Source organism: Palaemon carinicauda, chromosome 39 (assembly GCF_036898095.1).
Source record: "Palaemon carinicauda isolate YSFRI2023 chromosome 39, ASM3689809v2, whole genome shotgun sequence".
Classification (NCBI taxonomy): domain Eukaryota; kingdom Metazoa; phylum Arthropoda; class Malacostraca; order Decapoda; family Palaemonidae; genus Palaemon; species Palaemon carinicauda.
In genome coordinates this window covers 13580691-13603190 of record NC_090763.1, presented here as the reverse complement: position 1 = coordinate 13603190, position 22500 = coordinate 13580691, and the positions used below count along the sequence as shown (strand labels likewise).

The following is a 22500-nucleotide window of genomic DNA, read 5'->3' as shown; positions in this document are numbered from 1 at the left end:
GAAAGTGGCCCCAGAAAAAACACAGTGCAGTAGTTGACCCCTTGGGTGAAGAAGAATTGTTTGGTAATCTCAATGTTGTCATGTGTATGAGGACAGAGGAGAATATGTAAAGAATAGGCAAGACTATTCGGCATGTGTATGTGTAATAGTTAGAATAGTAATATTACATGTTTAAAACAAATGACGTAATATGTCATGTTGGTTGGAAGAGCTAACCCTGAGATTTGCTGTAGTCATTCAAATTGTAAACAGGATGTATAATGCAAAGACGGCAAATTGACATTCTTTCTTAACGTCAACACATTGTCTCCTCGTGTGAAAGTTTGTGACGTCACCGGATGCAGGTGTCTTCCGATTCCGTCACTTGGCTAAATTAAAGCAAGCATACGATATTTGTGATATCGGTAATTTATTCAGTTCATATCTAAACTTTCACCAGAATTGGTCATGTGGACCAACACAGCTTCCTCCAGTGATGGAGATGTTTAACTCTGTTGTTTATTAAAAAATAAAACTTAAAAACAATTAAGATGTATTCAGTAAACCATTTAAATACATCTGAAAACAACTCATACTCAAATGTGTGCTTAAGACAGTAGCACACCAATAAATGGTGGCAGCGATTAAACTCAAAGACAGCGGTTAAACTCTAAGAATTAGAGAAATATCTTCAAGACTTCAAAATAATTAGCTGTAAAACCAAAGAAATATCTTCAAGACTTCAACATAAAAGCTGTAAAACCAGAGAATGATCTTCAAGACTTCAAAATAAAAGCTGTAATACCTGATAAAGATCTTCAAGAACTCAAAACTATCTACAAGAATCTACAATTTTGACTAAGTCCAACGGAAAAGCTAACATCACCATATGTTAGTATACAACTTGAATCTTCAATCAACATCCTAGGAAACCCAAGGACTGGCGTTCAACAATTGCAAGACATATCCAGGAAGAACTACATTCAACAAGAAACTAGAACGAGACATCGCTAACAAAACATCAAGAGAGAGAGAGAGAGAGAGAGAGGACGTGTCGACTTCATATAAAGCTAAGTACAGAGATTTTGTATTCATTTCAGTTTGGGCAGTGAAGTGTAGTTATCACAAGTCGTTAGTCAATTATTACTGGGGTGAGTGAATTCATAAACTTTGTTATAAGAAACTCCGAATTCTCATTTAGAATTTTTCTTTCTTTGTGCTAGTTCCTTTTTCTTTCATAAACTTTTGGGGGGAAATGTATTGGGATTAGTAACATTGTTGGGGGAATTTTATTATACATATGCGTTTACGCAGTGGGCGTCTGTACTCATATAGATATTTTGATAGGATTGAAAGGGGTCAAAGAGATAGAAAAAAAAAATACAGCAGTCATGGCTCCTCCTGTCAGCCCTACCCCTGGACCTAGTGGTGTAGGCCAGGCTAATCCTCCTCCAATTGTGACGCTTGTAAATGCCAGGTCAGCAATCCTTCCTTTTCAAGGTCGTGTCAACGGGTTCTTGCCACAAAATGTGGAGTCATGGATTTCATCCGTTGATGCCCATTTAAATGCCAAACAAATCGTAGATCCTTTTGTACAATTACAAGAAGCTAAAAGTTTTATAGATTTTTCTAAGGGGGATGCGAGTGCGTATTTAAGAGGTGTTTCATTTCAGGAAGCAGTTACTTGGGATGATTTTAAAGTTAGGTTACGCGCGATTTATGGGGGTGAGGAAGCTTTGGATGTAGTGTTAACGTTACGAAATACACTTAATCAAGCCACTATGAATCGGCTTAATGTTGTTGAGAGAGCAGCTCTCATAGCTGATAGGCTTAACGAATATCAGGACATTTTAGGTAATTCCACTTGGGTTACTAACGATAATATCTCCGTGAAAGATTTTTTACGATTAATGTATTTAACTTGCATGACACTTATGTTGCCTGAAGCTTTAGTGCGGTGCTTTGATAAGAAGTTAATGCCTGCAAGTACGGAATTGGATGTCTATAAACAGATAAAGAAACACATGTCCAAGTGTCCAGATCTCGATCCCGTGTTAACTCAAGTTTTTGCTAAGAATGAAACAAAACCACAAACAGTGAACGTAATTAACAATCCAGTAGCGGGAGTGACGTGTTACAACTGCAAACGTCAAGGTCACATAAGCGCAGACTGTAGAACGAAATTTTGTTCAGTTCACAACACAGCATCACATTCTTATAGTCAATGTTACGCGCGTAAGACACAACAATATCCTAGAAATACACAGTCAATTCCACAGTCAGTTCCATATGGAAATAAAAAGAAAAATCCTCATTTTAACAATAAGAAGAAACAACAAAATCAAAACATTATCTTAGCTCCTGCAAAGCCTGGCGTGTATATCAAAGGGAAATTCTATAAGTCTTCTAATACTTTAAAGTCAGTTTTGGATAAAAAGGAGACGACAAATGTAACCGTAACGTACGTTGAAGAACCAATAACTTGTCTCACTAATAAAGAAATAATATGCGCGACCCAGCAGAATTCTCGTTCACCCGTAATATCATCTTGCACGCAATATATCGAACCAAACATACCTTCGAATTTAATAGTGCAAATAAAGAAAACACTACCGGGATCTGAAATATTAATCCTTTCCGATACTTTGAAAACTAACGGATTGTCTGTCACACAAGCTATTTATACAGTAGGCTCACATCAGCAATGTAATATCGAAGTCTGTAATCATTTAAATAACACTTTAGTAATTCACAAAAATCAACATATCTTGGATGTAGAAGTTTATAAACATCGTATTCTTACCGTTGCTGAAATCAATCACTCTCAATCAGTTGCGGATGAATCCCTTTTACGATCTATTAAAAATAAAATCAGTAAGGACATTCAAGACGAAGAAATTCAGCAGAAAATTTTTGAACTTTTAACTAAATATACAGATGTCTTTTCCACTACGGATGGATCCTTAGGAAAAACAGATGTGATCGAGCATCAAATAAGGTTAAAAGACAAACAGAAAATTATATATGTACCCTCGTACAGACTCCCTATGAAATTCCAGAATGAAATAAATGATGAAGTAGGTAAAATGTTAGAGGAAGGAGTCATTAGAAAATCAAATAGCCCTTATAATTTTCCTTTAATAGTTGTACCGAAAAAAGATCGAACATGGCGTATCTGCGTCGACTTTCGTCGTCTAAACGAGGAAACGATCCCTGATCGATTCCCAGTGCCATGTACTGACGATATTTTGTCTTTGTTAGGTCAGAATAAATATTTTACCAGTTTGGACTTACTTAAAGGCTTTCACCAGATATCATTAGAAGAAGATAGTATCCCATACACAGCCTTCAGCACAGCCAGGGGACATTATGAATTTTTACGGATGCCTTTTGGTTTACGTTGTGCTCCTATAACATTTACAAGAATGATTAACATAGTGTTTGGAGACTTGTTAGGGGATATATTGCATGCCTATATGGATGATCTTGTAATCTTTTCCAACACCTTAGAAGAACATCTACGTAAGTTAGAACTAGTACTACAGAGATTAAGACAACATAACTTAAGGGTAAAGATTAGTAAGTGTGAATTTTTAAAACAGAATTAATATATTTGGGTTTCATGGTGTCAAGCCAAGGTCTTAAAGTAGTCCATGATAAGGTGTCAGCTATACGTAATTTTCCCATACCTACTAATGTCAAGGGAATACAGCAATTTCTGGGTTGTAGTGGATATTACAGGCGTTTTATACGCAACTATTCAATAATAGCCCCTCCTTTAACTGATCTTACGAAGAAGGGCGTAGATTTCATATGGTCTGAGCAACATCAACAGGCGTTTAATACTTTGAAAGATGAACTGTGTAGTTCTCCTATCTTAAAATTTCTTGACTTCGGTAAGGAATTCTTCATTGCAACAGACGCCTCAGACTTAGGAGTAGGAGGGGTATTGCTTCAGCAATATGATAAACAGTTTTTCCCGATAGCTTTCTATTCTCGAAAATTGAGAACTTCCGAAAGTAAGTATGCAGTAATAGACAAGGAAGGACTAGCTATTGTTAATTCGCTAGTGCATTTTAAGTTCATAATTTACGGTTATCCCGTTAAGGTTCTTACTGACCATAAACCACTAACAGAGTTCTTTAAAGGCTTCAATCACAGCCCTAAACGAACTCGGTGGCATTTAATCATTCAAGATTTTGGCGCAAGAATCGGGTATTTACCTGGGAAAGCAAATATCATTGCGGATGCATTATCACGCAACCCCGTGTCATCTTGTACGGAGTCTTTAGCTGAATTAATAGATATATCAACATCCATGCCTATTGTAAAAACAATATCTGAACAAGAAGATTTAGGCTGGAGTGCTGAATTGTTACAGACTGAGCAAAGAAAAGATCAGAAAATAGAAACAATTATAAATGCTTTGAAAGGCAATCATAAAGAAAAGGAATATTTAAAGTATATGCAGCAGAATTATATAATCAAAGATAATATTCTGTGTAGGACTGTGACAAGGAAAACCCGCAATACACCACATGTAACTAACGACCAGGTAGTAGTACCAATCTCACTTATTTCCACTGTCCTGAATTGGTTGCATTCAAATCCATTACATGGACACCCTGGGTTCTCATTAATGTCACAGAAAGCCAAATCATTGTTTTATTGGCATACAATGCTTACAGATATAAAAAGACACATAGCTAATTGTCGCACATGTCAGGAAAACAAAGGGCATACGAAAACACCTGTCAGCCTAGGAGCTTATCCTGTTCCCAATCAACCCTTTGAAAGAATACATTTAGATTTGTTAACAGGATTTTACGAGTCAGACAGAGGAAATAAGCACCTCTTAGTAATTATAGATGCTTTAACTCGATATACAGAACTAATAGCGCTTAAAACTAAAACTGCGATTGAATGCGCTAGGAAGTTTTACGAGTGTTACATTTGTAAACATGGAATTCCACACATGATAATCTCAGACTCGGGTGGTGAATTTAATAATCACTTTCTTACCTCATTGTGTGAATTCCTCAACATAAAGAAGATTAATACCATGATATATCACCCAGAGTCGAATGGGCTAGTGGAAAGAGCAAATAGGAAGATATTAAATATATTGAGGGTAACACTAGGGGGATCAGACCCCAACTGGGATATTGCAATACCGGCGGCACTGAGTACTCTGAATCATTCATATCATATATCAATTAAAATGTCACCGCATGAAGCATTGTATGGTACCCCAGTTAGAACACCTTTCCATGTATTAACGCCTACAACTAATCTATCAAATCCTTTAAAAGAATGTATAAATGCAAGTATAAGTCGATATGATATCCTTCGAAAGAATTTAGAAGAATCACAAATCATAATGAAAAGGAATCATGATAAAATAGCGAAACCAACTAAAACATATACCGTGGGTGATAACATCTATATTCAAATCAATGTCAGAAAAGGGCTCAACTATAAACTAACACCTAAGTTTGAAGGCCCATTTAACATTTTGGAAACATTAACGGCCAATAGGTTTAGAATTCAAAACGTAGCCCAACCCACGGATGAGAGAATAGTACCATTGTCTCACATAAGAAATTAAAAAGAAAAGAGAGGAAAAGAAGTGAGGAAAAATTTTGTTTTGTGTGACTAAAAGTTTTCTTTTTAATACAAGAGTAATTACATATATTTTTTCTCGTTACAGGTTTCCAAGATGAATTTTTTGTTGTTGGGAGTGATATTGTTCGCTCAGACATTTTTCTCGTATGGGATGAGTTCTAAGACTAAGAATATATATTTTAAATATGGCAATATAGTTGAAAGACAAGAAGACATTTTTATTACATCAACCAACGTAATTGTCGAAGTGCATATGCAAGCAATTTTTCTTCAAGAGAATGATGTCACTAGCTTAAGAACCGCCATTTCAAGGTTTTCTGCATCATTGGATGAGTTGCATAGGAGACATTTTCATTTGACTACTAAGAGTTTGCTTGGATCAACATTAAAAGTTGCAGAGATGCTATCTGATGACTTGAAAAATAAGACTGGCGAGACAGGATCTTTGGCTTATGACCTTTTGATGTGGACTGTAGGACACGAACATAAAGAAAGACGGAATCCGTTCATTTATGCTGCATTAAGCATCTTTGGGTCTGTTGCAAGTTTAGGTTTAGGACTTTCCAATCGTCTTAAAATTAGTAATCAAAATAAGAAAATTGAGTTCTTGACTCATAAAGATGAATTGATTATGTCAGAACTAAGGGATCAGTTAGCTTCAATCAATAAAATTATGGATTTGTTAAATGAACATTCAGATAATATCGTTCAAATTATGGAAGTACAGGATTTGTTGGCAACATTAACGTATTATGATTCAAAGATAGATCACATACATAACAGAATTGCACATTTCATTGAGAAATCCAAGGATTATGTAGAAGCTATCACGTTAGCAACTAAAGGTGTATTGTCGCCCCATTTGTTGCCTATACGTTACTTAAAATTAGTTCTGGAGAACGGAAGGGATAAACTAGGCTATGTTCCTTTGTTAGACGAACATAGGTTAGAATTTTATTACAGCCTAATTACAGTAAACGTAGATAATAACAAGATTAGGATTACAATTCCCTTTGATTCTTCTGATGCCTGGCAATCTTACAGGATATCACCATTTCCGACTTTCATGACGAATCACTCAAATCCAGTAATATCCAGTTTGACAGGACACGTATTGATTTCCCCAGACAAGGAAACATATACGGTCATTAAAAACTTAAATCAGTTAACTCACTGTTCAGACGCAATGGATAGAAAAATATGTACAGCTGACTCATTTGAATTCCGTAAAAACTTAATGGATTCATGCGAGTTAGGTATAGTGCTAGACGGTGCTCTCTCCCATACAAGTGAAAATTGTCTGGATAAGCTTTATCCCTTTGACAATAAAGAATCCAATTGCAGACTAAATAATGGCTCGTGGATACGATACGACAAGGACGGCTTCAATGTATCATGCCCTGACGGATCCACATCCTTCAACCACATCTTCGTCGCAGCAGATGGCTGTATCGGGACTTCCCCGAATTCCATGGTGACTGGTCTACGGACAATCATCAGAGAACGAGCTTACTTCGCGAACTTCACGTGGACCTCTACAATGCCAGCACTTCCTCTCCCCTACAACGGCCGTGTGGCAAAGCAGTTGATGAAACTTACCGAAAAGGACCACCTGTCACCGACTTATGAAGAAATTCTTCACCCCATAATACTGGCTAGTTTGTGTGTTACGGCGATGATATTTATCGCCGTGAACATCCTTGTTTGGCGTAGGTTACGGCACAGCAAGCAGCTACAAAGGAACGAGTTGAATAGCCCTGACAATACCCCCTACCTGATCCAGTTCAAAGCTGTATGAGTGGCCACCTCATTCGCTAAGGGAGTAATTTGTCAGGAAGATGTTTGTATGAAAAGCTGATTAGTACGCTAGTAATATGTAATTAAAGAAATTCTCTACATTTGCATTGTTAAAAATACATTTAAAACAACATTTAAAAAATAAATAAAATAAAAAACGATATAAATCATTTTTTTTCTCTCGGCATCTAATAAAAGTATATAAGCCGGAATGTTAAAAAAAAAGAAAAGAGAAAAAAAAAAAAAAAAATATAATAAAATATATAACAGAATCTATGGGCATCTAATAAAATATATCAGCCCTATATATAAATATATATATATATGTACGAAACCGTGGTACGTGTACGTACCAGGAATTCGTGTTTGTGCACTAAAAATTGAGTATCTTGTTTCTGACAAAGGTAACAATTATTCTTTATCAAGTTACCGAATCATTTGTAAGTCAGAATTTATTTTGTTTTTTGGTACCATGTAATCATTTGCTAGCAATGTACCATATATATGATCTTGGTTTTATCATGCATTTTTCTTTTTGCTTTGGTAATATCATTTTTGTATGCATTATTGTTATTATTTTTTGATGTGCCTATTTGGACATTCGTCCTCAGTCGGTTATGGCTAATGTTAAACAAAGAATAATACGTATGTCCAGTCACACCTAATAACCATGTTTCGGCTTGTTGTTAAATTTTTGTATAAAAATTGAGATAGCTGGCCGAGCTTATGTAATAGTTAGAATAGTAATATTACATGTTTAAAACAAATGACGTAATATGTCATGTTGGTTGGAAGAGCTAACCCTGAGATTTGCTGTAGTCATTCAAATTGTAAACAGGATGTATAATGCAAAGACGGCAAATTGACATTCTTTCTTAACGTCAACACATTGTCTCCTCGTGTGAAAGTTTGTGACGTCACCGGATGCAGGTGTCTTCCGATTCCGTCACTTGGCTAAATTAAAGCAAGCATACGATATTTGTGATATCGGTAATTTATTCAGTTCATATCTAAACTTCACCAGAATTGGTCATGTGGACCAACACAGCTTCCTCCAGTGATGGAGATGTTTAACTCTGTTGTTTATTAAAAATAAAACTTAAAAACCATTAAGATGTATTCAGTAAACCATTTAAATACATCTGAAAACAACTCATACTCAAATGTGTGCTTAAGACAGTAGCACACCAATATATGTATAGGGAAAGGGAAAATGAACCATAACCGGAGAGAAGGATCCAATGTAGTACTGTCTGGCCAATCAAAGGACTCCATAACTCTCTAGCGGTAGTATCTCAACGGGTGGCTGGTGCCTTGGCCAACCTACTACCTACTGAACAATTATAGTGCAGTAACCCCTTGGGTGAAGCAAAATTGTATAGTGATCTCAGTGTTGTCAGGTGTATGAGGACAGAGGAGAATATGTAAAGAATAGGCAAGGCTATTCGGCGTAAGTGTAAGTGTGTTTAGGGAAAGGGAAAATGAACCGTAACCAGAGGATCCAATATAGTACTGTCTGGCCAATCAAAGGACTCCATGCCTCTCTAGCGGTAGTATCTCAATTTGTACCTATTCTAAAAGACCCTTCGATTTACTGAATACCTTAGGAAAAAAAATATGATCCTTATACTAGACTTACAGCTCATTACACAGGGATTAGAATTCCTCTCACAAATGGAACCAAAACTTCTGGAAACTTTGTGTGATGGAAACTGTTCAACCGTTGGATTATATCGATAAGATCGCCTGAACTATTTTCAATTCTCTTCTGACTCCCATTTACTTATTATTTCTTAGACTTCTTTTCTACTATTACTTGCTGTGGCTTTCAAGAGTTACAGTTGGAAATAATGGACGATGGTTCATTCACGTTAATAATAATAATTTTGATAATTTTATCAATAATACTTATAATTCTAATAATAATAATAATAATAATAATAATAATAATAATAATAATAACTAGACTGCGACTGGCTAAAGCCAGTGGCGGAGGATTCCCCAGCAAAATAGGTGTGGAAATGCTTTTGTCAATTAGTAAAAGATGTTAGCCAACGTCAAATTTTTTCCCTTGAAATAGCCATATGACCTTGAAAATGAGGGTCAAGGTCAAAAGGAGGGTAAAGGTCAAATTTGACATTTGATTTAGAGGTTTTATGCATATGTTAGAGGTAGTTTACTATAGCATGCTATGACCAAAAAAACCAGCATTTCATGGAGAAGTTGCCAAAGTCACGACTTCTGCAATGTCAAAAATAGTAAAAAATATATATTAAAAAAAGTAATTAAGCAGTCGCTACAAAAGTTAGGCTAACCTAAGATAAATATATAGGGCATCATATGCCACTAAGATCAGGGCTCTGGGCCTTCCGGTTTTTCAGATCTCGGAAACAAACCTGTTTTGAGCCGGTTTGGACATTAGCGACCTTGACCTTGACCTACTTGCATTAAAGTAGGGCAATATCTGGGGATTTACCTCTGTATCATTGTCCATAAGGCCCTTAGCCATACAGCTTATACTTTAGGCCTAATGTCAATTTCAAATTTTGAAAATTTTGCCTTTAAATGCTCCTGTGACCTTGAAAAGTAGGTCAAGGTCACTTAAACTGGGTCTATGGCATATTCTTACCATAGGCTACCTATGATAATTATTTCAGATTTCTTGCGAAAAAAAAAACGCGCGGAAAGAATAATAATAATAATAATAATAATAATAATAATAATAATAATAATAATAATAATACCAAAAACAATAGCATTCCCCTAAAAGGGAATCCTAATAATAATAATAATAATAATTCTAATAATTTAGTAAGCCTACAGGTTCGTTGCATTATTTAAAAGTTGGGTTAAACTTCAATCCAAAGCATACTAAGCAACAAAAATTATTTCATTATGGACTTCTTTAACAAAAACCATAGCCTCTGCCCCATGGTTTTCCACTGTCTTGGGGCAATGTTCTCTTGCTTCAGGGTACACTCGGGCACACTATTCTACCTTACTCCTCTTCCTCTTGTTTTGTGAAAGTTTATATAATTTATACATGAAAGCTTTATTTTAATGTTGCTACTGTTCTTAATATACTTTAGTTTAAAGTTAATTAAACTAAATAGGTAGTAGGTTGGCCAGGGCACCAGCCACCCGTTGAGATATTACCGCTAGAGAGTTATGGGGTCTTTTGACTGGCCAGACAGTACTATATTGGATCCTTCTCTCTCGTTACGGTTCATTTTCCCTTTGCCTACACACTCACCGAATAGTCTGGCCTATTCTTTACAGATTCTCCTCTGTCCTCGTACACTTGACAACACTGAGATTACCAATAATTTCTTCTTACTGCACTGTAATTGTTCAGGGCCCCCTTTCCTCTTTGTTAGGGTAGAAGAGACACTTTAGCTATGGTAAGCCTCTCTTCTATGAGAAGGACACTCCAAAATCAAACCATCGTTCTCTAACCTTGGGTAGTGCCATAGCCTCTGTACCATGGTCTTCCACTCTCTTGGGTTAGAGTTCTCTTGCTTGAGGGTACACTAGGAACACTATTACACTATTCCCTCTTATTTCTCCTCTTCTTGTTTTGTTAAAGTTTTTATAGTTTATTTTAGTCTTGTTGCTCTTCTTAAAATATTTTATATTTCTTTGTTTCCTTTTCTCACTGAGCTATTTTCCCTATTGGAGCCCCTGGGGTTATAGCATCCTGCTTTTCCAACAAGGGTTATAGCTTAGCAATTAGTAATAATAATAATACTTCTTTTGTAGTTTAGTCATTTCCTTATTTCTTTTCCTCACTGGGCTATTTTACCCGTTGGAGCCCTTAGGCTTTGAGCATATTGCTTTATCAACTAGGGTTGTAGCTTAGCAAGTAAATAATAATAATAATAATAATAATAATAATAATAATAACAACAATAATAATAATAATAATAACAATAATAATAACAATAATAATAATAATAATAATAATAATAATAATAATATTAATAATAATGTAAATGACCTTTTTACCAAAATACTTCAACTTGGTGTTTTATGTAACTTGAAGCCTGTGATTATTCAAACAAATACATGAGAATAATCGTATAATTAACTGTCATAATGTTTTAGAATTTATCTATTAGCCGCCTGTGAGAACAAATAGGCTTTTATTTCATTCCAAATTAATCTATTTATATAATGCATCTAGTTTTAATGAATACACTTCTGAAAAAAAAAAGTCTGAGAATCAATTTTAAACTGCAGGAAACACAAGTCAAAATCACCCCAGAGACAAATTGAATGGAACAATGGCCCCAAAAAAACATAAAATATTATAATCTTCTATTAAGGTATTTTTTCATATTTCAGAAAAGAGACTGTAGTCAAAATTATTGGATTTCTTGAACGATGAAGCCACGTAGGAAAAACTGAACAGACATCCATGCATATCATACCTCCCAAAATCTTACAAATATTTCTAAGGAAATTGATGTCAATAAAGAGATTTTTTGAAAAAAAAAAATAAAACGATGGCAATAAACACTGTAGAGAATCTTTAAAAAAAAATGATGGCAATAAACATTGTAGAGAATCTTAAAAAATAATTAAAAGATTGCAATAAACATTGTAGAGAATCTTACAAAAAATGCTTAAGGAAACTGATGGCGATAAACATTGTAGAAAATCTTTAAAAAATAATTATAAAAAAAATTACGGTAATAAACATTTTAGAAAATCTTACAAAAAATTATAAAAGAAAAAACTGATGGTAAACATTGTAGAGAAATCGAAGAAAAATCAAATGTATAAACCCTACCTTCCCTTCTCTTTCTCCTACTTCTAAGGCCTCTTCCAAAATTCCCACAATGTCTCAAATAACGGTTCATTCAAGTAGAAAATTCCCACTTTGTTAAATGACTTGCTAGTCCCCTTCTTTAAGAACTTTCTTCCTCTTCTGACCTTAAACATTTGAGATTCGAAACCTCGTTAGCAACACTAAACTTGTTAATCTTGACAAAAGTTGCTTGAAATGATTTCTTAGAATAAGAACTGGCAACATTAGGCAGATCACTTACATACAATATGGCTATAAAGGTGTAAAAGGCTACTCATGAATGGCAGAGGCAAGGGACGCTGACAATGCCCTAGCTAGCAGGACAATGCCCTAGAGACTGACCATATATACATACGATCAGTGCCTAAGCCCCCCTCTCCACCCAGGCTAGGACTAAGGAGGGCCAGGCAATGGCTGCTGATGACTCAGCAGATAGACCTATAGGCTCCCCAAAACCCCCATCCTTAGCTCACAAGGATGGTTAGGTTGCAGAGACCAAGGAAACTAACGAATTCGAGCGGGACTCAAACGCTAGACTGGCGTTCACCAGTCAGGGTCGTTACCACATCGGCCACCACAACCCTACAGCAAGGATAATCTGGTTTCTCAAATTCCAGCTTACCCACCCCACTCCAACATAGATAATCAGATCCTCCTGGACAATTCTATCCTGTTCGTAATGCTAGGCAGGAAGTTGATTCTAATAGCCAGGCCTTCTCCAACATGAGGCTTAATACTACACAGTATTCTAGAAGTTTTATTCCAGCTGTTACAAGTTGTGGAATGATATTCCAAATCGGGTAGCTGAATCAGTAGAACTTCAAAAGGTCAAAGTTGGAGCAAATATTTTTATGTTAACCAGGCTGACATGAGTCTTTCTATAGTTAATATATGACATATCTGTTTTTGACGTTGTTAATAGTTTATATAGGACCTATCTGCTTTGACGTTGTTACTGTTTTAGAATGATTTATTGTTAACTTGTTCTCATCATTTATTTATTTCCTTATTTCCTTTCCTCACTGGGCTATTTTTCCCTATTGGAGCCCTTGGGCTTATAGCATCTTGGTCTTCCAACTAGGGTTGTAGCTTGGCTAATAATAATAATAATAATAATAATAATAATAATAATAATATCAGTCTTGTAAATTCGCAGGCTACATGAAGTATTTTGAGATGGTCCTGCCAACCCTAATAAAAATCATACAGTTCTGTAACGGTTTATAGAAGACATATACTGTGTTGATTGATAGGGCAAATTTGATAAATTATAACACCCACCCTCACTCGTCCCAAGCAATAAATTCTTATCTGAAATTGGAAAAGACGATTGTCCTGATTGTTTAAAAAAGTTATGGCTGTGATGAATGAATGAATTGCATATAAGATTTAGGCCTTAAGCCAAGCACTGGTGTATCAAAGGCCATTAATCGCTATATATTACAAATCAATCAACCATACCAGTACACTCACACCATTTGGTTATTATTTTAACCTATAAAACCAATCACGCAACGTTTTATACAACATCTAATTTGAAATAAGAAGGAATTAAAAGGATTAAATAAATTAATTAATAAAACTAATTAAAGCTCGTGATATAAACCAATACTGTATATTTTTTTTTCAAATTCAGGGTATTACAATTTTCCCCCTGTATAGTATAGGGAATTCAGTGTTATGAAGCTTCATCTGTGGTGGATAACGGGGGAGGGTGGGCTGTGGCACCCCTAGCAGTACCAGCCCAACTCGGTTGAGTCCCTTGTCAGGCTGGGAGGAACGTAGAGAGGAGAGGTCCCCTTTTCTGTTTCATTTGTTTGATGTCGACTACCCCCCCCCCCCCCCAAAATTGGGTGAAGTGCCTAAAGTTTGTCTTGGAGTATATGTGTCCTCCTCTGAAGATTAAAAGCAGGACAACTGACTAAAATATGTTTAATGTCTGTCACCTGACTGGTATTGCAATGATGAGTCTATCTCCCTTCCCCACTCTTTATCAAAAAATTGTGAGTAGGACCCTTCGCTGCTGCGAGAAAGGACGCTGATGACTGCTACAACACATTAATATACACAATGTCAGGCAGGGCAGCCGATCAGGACTACGGTCTAACCCAAAGACAAAGTAAAGTCCTTCAAAAGAAGGCAACCGTACTTACCCCATACAAATGGGAAAAAACACGTTAATAGAAGAAGCATGTGTACGGTCAATACGCAGTCTAGTTAAAACGATGTTATCTCTCCTACTTGTAAAATTACAAGATGACCATTTATCCACTGAAGGGTGGATTTGTTTCAATTTTGTATTGGTGTCAGTTCAGATCATCGAGCTTGCCACTTATTCCTACAGTGAAAATATCTCTTACTTTTAAGGTCTTTGTAAGGATTACTTATTGGGGGATGGATTACTTAGCCCTGAAGCCTCCTTAGCTGCCTTACCTACTCGTGCATTCCCATCCACTCCACCGTGGGCAGGGACCCAACAGAAGTGAACACTGATATTCTTCCTAAACTGCAGAAGTAATAACTAGTCCTGCACCTCTTGCACTAGACGAGGGGATGGTATAATTTGTTATATATATATATATATATATATATATATATATATATATATATATATATATATATATATATATATATACATATATATACACATATACATATATCTATATATATATATACATATATACATATATATACACATATCTACATATACTATATATATATATATATATATATATATATATATATATATATATATATATATATATATATATATATATACATACTGTATATGAATGAGTATGATAAATTCCCCTTCGCACACATTCTAACACAAACATACTTTTAGTCTTATGCAAATAAATTCAGGTACACAAACATTGCAAGTGTTGACATATCACGGGAGGTGAACGAATATCAATCAACAAACCTTTGGAACGATTTTCAAAATGCCTAAAAAAAAATAAAGAGTCGAGGAAAGGCGTTTCAAATGAATTCCAAATTATTCCAGCAACAATACTGATTAGCATGCCAGGAGAAAGCACAAGTTCATCCTCGACAATTTAAACAAAATTCTAATAGTAATTTTCTTTAGAAATACGTCACTTAATTTACTTTACTTTGATGGCTGCTCTTCTTGTCCCATACAGCAGGGGAACCCCAATCTCTACAGGACCTCCACTGTCGTTTTACCTTGTTCGTTCAGAGTATTTAACATTTCATATCACATATTGTTCATTTACTGTTAAATCGTCACTGCCAAAAGACTCATGAAATAAGAAAGTCTTCACTTTTCTCTTGAAAGCCTTAATGTTTGAATCATTTGAATGTTTCGAGGGACGTTATTATATTGTCTCGGGGCCGCATATTTAAAGGCTCTGGAGCCTAAAGTAGACATTTATACTAGGGCTGCTTTTCTGAATCGACTACTGTAACTCCATCTACTACAATCTACCAAAAGTATAACTTAATAAATTACAAAACATAATAAACAGAGGTGCAAGACTGATAAAAGGTGTCCCACATAGAGAAAGGATTACTACTATACTAATTGATCTACATTGGCTGCCGATGAAAGCGATAATTGAATAAAATATGTACAATAACCCACCAAGTTATCAAAAGGAGTCGTCCAAAATATCCAAGAGAATTGCTACATATTGTGCAACCTACAAATCGTGTCGACACGAGAATACTTATAGATGGTTTCAAACTATCAGAACCTAGATAATTGTCTACTATAGGCTCTAGAGCCTTTAAACATGCGGCCCGGAGACTATACAATAGGCTCCAACGAGACATCCTAATAATTGAAGATATTAAGGATTTCAACAGGAAACTGAAGACCTTATTTTGTGTTTTTTGACAGTGATGACCAAACAATAAGCGAACAATACGCATTGTGAAATGTTAAATGCTCCCGAATGAACATCATAAAACGACCGTGGAGGTCCTGTAGAGAGTAGGATTCCCCTGCTGTACAGGACCAGATAAGCAGCCTTTAAAGTAAAAAAGTATCATGTAGGATTGTAGGGGAACCTTACTCAATGCGGGACCTTCAAGGTTAGTTTGACGTATACATTCTTAGGTATTTTCCGTATCACACTACAATTTGCGTCACCTATTCTCCTTCAAGAATATTGAGAGAGAGAGAGAGAGAGAGAGAGAGAGAGAGAGAGAGAGAGAGAGAGAGAGAGAGAGATTCGTCCCAGCAGTTAAATCCAGCGTTTACAAGTCTACACGCCATCTCAATGAAAGAGGCCGCAAAAAAGCGCAAAGATATTCAGCGCAAGTTGCAATTCCCGGCTCGCAATGGAAGCTCTCCTGTGGGTATATCCACTTCATCCTTAGGCTATCTTATTACGACTTACAGTGCCATCTCAAGTGAACATAATATGAATAATTCCAGGCTTAAGACATCTTCCACTTCTTGCTAGAGACGTAGTAAACTTGGTGTTGAAACTGCCTCGGTAATCGTGAATATTCAAAATAATTTCCAAGGGAGTAGGTTTAAAGGTTTAAAAGCCGCTCATGAATGGCAGAGGCAAGGGACAATGACATTGCCCTATCAAGCAGGACAAGGCCCTAAAGAATGACCATATATGATCAGCGCCCAAGCCCCTTCTCCACCCAAGCTAGAACAAAGGAGGGCCAGGCAATGGCTGCTGATGACTCAGCAGATAGACCTATAGGCTCTCCCAAAGCCCCCAATTCTTAGCTCACAAGGATGGTGAGGTTGCAGAGACCAAAGGAACTAACGAGTCTGAGCGGGACTCGAACCCCCCCAGTCTGGCGATCACCAGTCAGGGACGTTGCCGCATTGGTGTATCAAACTTGGTGTCATTTTGTGCTTCAGTTTGCATTCATTGCATGATATTAGGAAAAATTTTACACGATGTGAAACTAGAGACAAAATTACTCTGAAATTGCTCAAAATGTGAAACTTGAGTAGAGGCAAAATTACTCCAAAGTACCCAGAATCCAATTTTACGGCAGAATTACTCTGCCTATTCAAGCAATGTAATTTGAGCAAAAATTTCCCAGAACACAACTCGATAGCCACATTACTAATAATGATATTACCAATTAATAATAATAATAATAATAATAATAATAATAATAATAATAATAATAATAATAATAATTACACAGTATGTGACACTGGAGACAAAATAGGCTAACTGTACGTAATTTGCAAAATCATTCGGTATGCAACACTGGGAATGAAGTTAACTCAGTATTTTCCAATCGTCGAAAAAAATATGTGAAATAAAAAACCTTATATAAAACAGGATTCAAAGAAAAACCTTCATTGAGAGAGAGAGAGAGAGAGAGAGAGAGAGAGAGAGAGAGAGAGATAGAGAGAGAGAGAGAGAATAAATTTCGTGTGTCCTACAGCGCACAATCAATCGAGTAGGACTTGAAAAACAGACGGAATCATTGGAGTGGCACTTGAGAGAGAGAGAGAGAGAGAGAGAGAGAGAGAGAGAGAGAGAGAGAGAGAATTTCGTGTGTCCTACAACGCACGACCAATCGAGTAGGACTTAAAAAAAAGACACAATCATTTGAGTGGCACATGAAAAAAAAGAAATAAAAGACAGGTAAATATCAAAGTTAAAAAAGTCCCCTTACCTAGCATCCCTAGAGAGAGAGAGAGAGAGAGAGAGAGAGAGAGAGAGAGAGAGAGAGAGAGAGAGAGAGAGAGAAATTTCGTGTGTCCTACACCGCACAACCAATCGAGTAGGGCTTAAAAAAGACACAATCAATGGAGTGGCACTTGAAAAGAGAGAGAGAGAGAGAGAGAGAGAGAGAGAGAGAGAGAGAGAGAGAGAGAGAGAGAGAGAGAGAGAGAGAGAGAGAGAGAGAGAGAGAGAGAATTTCGTGTCCTACAACGCACAACCAATCAAGTAGGACTTGAAAAAAAAGACAATCATTTGAGTGGCACTTGAAACGAGAGAGAGAGAGAGAGAGAGAGAGAGAGAGAGAGAGAGAGAGAGAGAGAGAGAGAGAAAAAAAAAAATTTCGTGTGTCCTACAACGCACAACCAATCGAGTAGGACTTAAAAAAAGACACAATAATTGGAGTGGCACTTGAAGAGAGAGAGAGAGAGAGAGAGAGAGAGAGAGAGAGAGAGAGAGAGAGAGAGAGAGAGAGAAAATTCGTGTGTCATACAGCGCACAATCAATCGAGTAGGACTTGAAAAACAGACGCAATCATTGGAGTGGCACTTGAAAAGAAAGGAATAAAAGACAGGTAAATATCAAAGTTAAAAAATTCCCCTTACCTAACATGCCGACAGGAAGTTCGTTGGAGGGCACTTCCCTGTCCCCCACCACCGACTGCGTGACAATCCAGATGTAGTTCTTATCCGTGAGGCCCAGACTGTTGGCTTCCTTCATGATGTCGGTGGCCTCGTCCCTCGTGGAGTACAGCAGGATGATGCGCGCCTCGGAGTTCTTCAGGCGCAGGAGGGACTTACGAATGTCGTCCACAATGATTGTGTCGATGATGACGAATCTGTAAATAGGGAATGCAAAAGTTTGTGACATTCTGAATTAATTACTTTGCAGCGAAGAAAAAAACAAACCTTTGATATGCTTTATTAATTATTTTGTATCAATTACTTTGTAGCGAAGAAGAAAATGCAAACCTTTGACATTCTGAATTTGTAATTTTGTATCAATTACTTTGTAGCGAAGAAGAAAATGCAAACCTTTGACATTCTGAATTTGTGATTTTGTGTTAATTACTTTGTAGCGGAGGAAAAAAATGAAAACCTTTGACATTCTGAATTTGATTTTGTATCAATTACTTTACAGCCAAGAAGAAAAAAACCCTTTAACATTCTGAATTAATTATTTTATATCAATTGTTTTGTAGCAAAGAAACAACAAACCTTAAATATTCTGAAGCAATTACTTTGTATCAATTACTTTGTAGTAAAGAAACTACAAACCGACTCGACTGAGAGTATTTCTGTTGAATGGTCAAATTAAACGAAGTAATCATGAAATTAATGAATGACTGGAGGTATAGGAAGAGGAATTAAATATTAAATAGAATATAAATTTAGGAGGAAAGAGTGAAAATATGTATGTAAACATAATTAAGACGAGAAAAATAAATTAATTTCATTGATTGATATTGAGCTTGGTGGCACAACTTTTAAAGCGATGTCATATGAAGTTAGACAGCTTTCAGAAGACCTGCTTCTGAAATAAATCTAAATATACCGCTGGCCTAGTACAACACATCCTGCCCAGGAATCCTGGCAAGGATGAACCTGCCATCCTCACCTCGAGCGCCAAACTATCAATGGGACCTGGAAGCGAACGTATACACACTTGAATAAAACCGTAATTTCAATAGAAAATTCTCCGTAATAATATACTTTTCTCTGCCATATTTCAGTAAAATACAGGCAACCTTAATTTTACCTTATTTTGTTATCTCTTACGGGTTGGTGACCGTAATATCACCCCTTTACGTCAAGATATCAGTTTTTAAAACAGTAAAAATCCTGGAATAATATTGCTAGGCATTTACCGTGTTTTTAATGCAAATTTCTAACAGAAAAGGAAATTGAAAGAACAAATTGGCTAATGGTAAACATATGTTAAAGGAATAGGCTGCCATAAGTCAGTTGTTGATCAGAAACGTTTCACGAGAGCCCTGCAGAACCATCACATTTTCCCACAAAGAGCAATGCTGCCTGATAAAGTTGAAAAGTCAACATTAAAACTAAATTCAATATTTATAATTGAAGCTTTTTATAACAGCAAACCAATTAGCTCGTCAGAAATTAATTCAGTCACCTGACATTCAGACTACAGAGAATTTTGATACCATCCGTCCTCCTCATATGTGACCACAATGCATTGTGTTAGTTTTCCAATCTACAAATTAAAAAAAGAAGAAAAAAAAAACTCGTACTTGTAACCACGATCAGCTTTTATATATCTGGAACTCGCCCTATGCTCAACTCCCTGTTTTTCTTTCGGTCTGAAAATAGCAGTTCACTCGACTTCAGTAGAGGGTTGGATTTAAACCCAAAACAAGTAAACAAATAAGTTAATGAAGTTACCGAAGCCTGATATACAGTCTACCATTACAAGGATACAAGCACAATTTCCACAGAATACGAATAATTTCTGAAATTACATTCCTAACCAATATAATCATATATAGGAGTAAAGGAAATTTATCTCATATCTCATGTCATATGCACCCCATAACATGAAATTTCAAGTCACCATGAATGTTATATGCATCAAATAATATAAATATTTAAGGTAACCACAAATGGCTTTTCGAATTATAGGATCACATTTCAGAATATGGGAAAATCTAACTAGGGCAATATCATCTTTTGCTTGACGAACTGACATATATTTTCTCAACAAATGCATAAATTTCACCACAACCCCTTTATCTACATTTCAAATAATAATTCTTATTTTTAGTAGACAGTCTTTTTTTTTTGTAATCATTATTATTACCGAGCCTTTTATCACGCTATGTAATCGAACAGCTGCATTAATAACTCTGCTGGTGCCATCAGCATAATTAACAACATCGTCATTGAAGCTATACATCATATCTATAATTTGAATGTTACTATTTTTCTTCTCGGTGATTTGAATTTCAGCGTGTGAAGACTTATTAAACGCCCTAAGTAAAAACTAAGTTCTCTGCCAAAGCTACACGCATGTGATAACTGAAGCTTTATTTTAGTTTAACAATTTTAGAATAACCCCCAAGACTCTAATTTCTGATATAAGTCAGACTTTAGATCGAAAAGGAGCAATTTCTCTTATTAAGTAATCACCTATTTCCGTAAATGTTCTAATTATTCTAGTGTAACATGAGTTCAGCAACTTGAGCAATGCTTCTGGTGAAAACTATCTCGGCGTTTCCTTTCCTTCCTCATTTCAACGATAACCGTTTGCATTCTTTACATTCTTAAGCAATTAACTTTGTCTGCCTAATTACTTACTTAATTACTTCTCCTTTAGTTTACTTATTTCCTTATTTCCTCTCTTCACTGGGCTATTTTCCCTGTAGGAGCCCTTGGGCTTATAGCATCTTGCTTTTCCAACTAGGGTTGTAGCTTGGCATTTATTAATAATAATAATAATAATAATAATATCATCGCTTTATTACTGTATCTAAAGACATACTAACTTCACCTGCTTAATATCATCAAAGATAGCCCTTTTAAAAAAGAACTAATTTCTCAAATTCACTTCAAAACCCAACCGGTTAACACAATGAAAGAAAAGTTGAGCGCAAGACTACACAAACTCACTTCCTCAACATTCAAAGTTACATTGTGGATTACAGAATGACCAGCATAAAGAAACACTTACATAAACATCAATACATAATGGCCAGGATCTATATAATAAGAGGAAAGACGAGTACAACGCTATACAATGACTGAAATACAACTGTTGCTGTCAGAAGTTTGTTGGTGTGAGTTACCGCTCAGAGAAGACATTGTAATGGGAAGCCGTGAAGTGTTTACATCTATGCGGGATACTTGACGTATTTATAACAACCGTTGTTTGGAATTCGCTTGTTTATCATAGATTGTTAAGCGCTTTTATTATTATCATCATCATCATCATCAATTATTATTATTATTATTATAAGCTAAGCTACAACCCTAGTCGGAAAAGCAAGATGGTATAAGTTCAAGGGCTCCAACAGGCAAAAATAGCCCAGCGAGGAAGGAAAACAAATAAATAAATAAACTGTATGAGTAGAATAAACAATCATAAATATTATTATTGATATGTTTGCCCCTTCAGCCCGCGATGACGATAGACGATAATACTTAGAACCATTATTGTTTATTATGCTGAGTGTTTTAAATAGATAGATAGAATATTATTATTATTATTATTATTATTATTATTATTATAATTATTATTATTATTATTATTATTATTATTAGCCAAGCTACAACCCTAGTTGGAAAAGCTGGATGCTATACATCCAAGGGCCCCAACATGGATAAAAAGCCCAGTGAGGAAAAGAAATATGAAAAAATAAATAAACTTCATGAGAAGTAATGTATAGTTAATATATATTTTAAGATCAGTAACAACGTTGAAAAAAGAGCTTCCATATATAAAGGAAGAGAAACATATGTCAGCCTGTTCAACATAAAAACATTCGCAGCAAGTTTGAACTTTTGATGTTCCACCCATTCAACTTTCTGATTAGGATGATCATTCCATAATCTGGTCACAGCGGGAATTAAACTTCTACAGTACTACTAATACTGC

The 22500-nt window shown here is 35.8% G+C and overlaps 1 protein-coding gene across 1 annotated transcript in view; it reads right to left on the bottom strand.

Annotated features, from left to right (window-relative positions):
* Nucleotides 1-22500, bottom strand: part of LOC137631261 (uncharacterized) — a 775190-nt gene that overhangs the window by 457856 nt on the left and 294834 nt on the right. The window contains exon 5 of the mRNA XM_068363044.1: nt 18492-18724. Within this exon, the coding sequence (XP_068219145.1) occupies nt 18492-18724 (233 nt within the window). The remainder of the gene's footprint in view (nt 1-18491; nt 18725-22500) is intronic.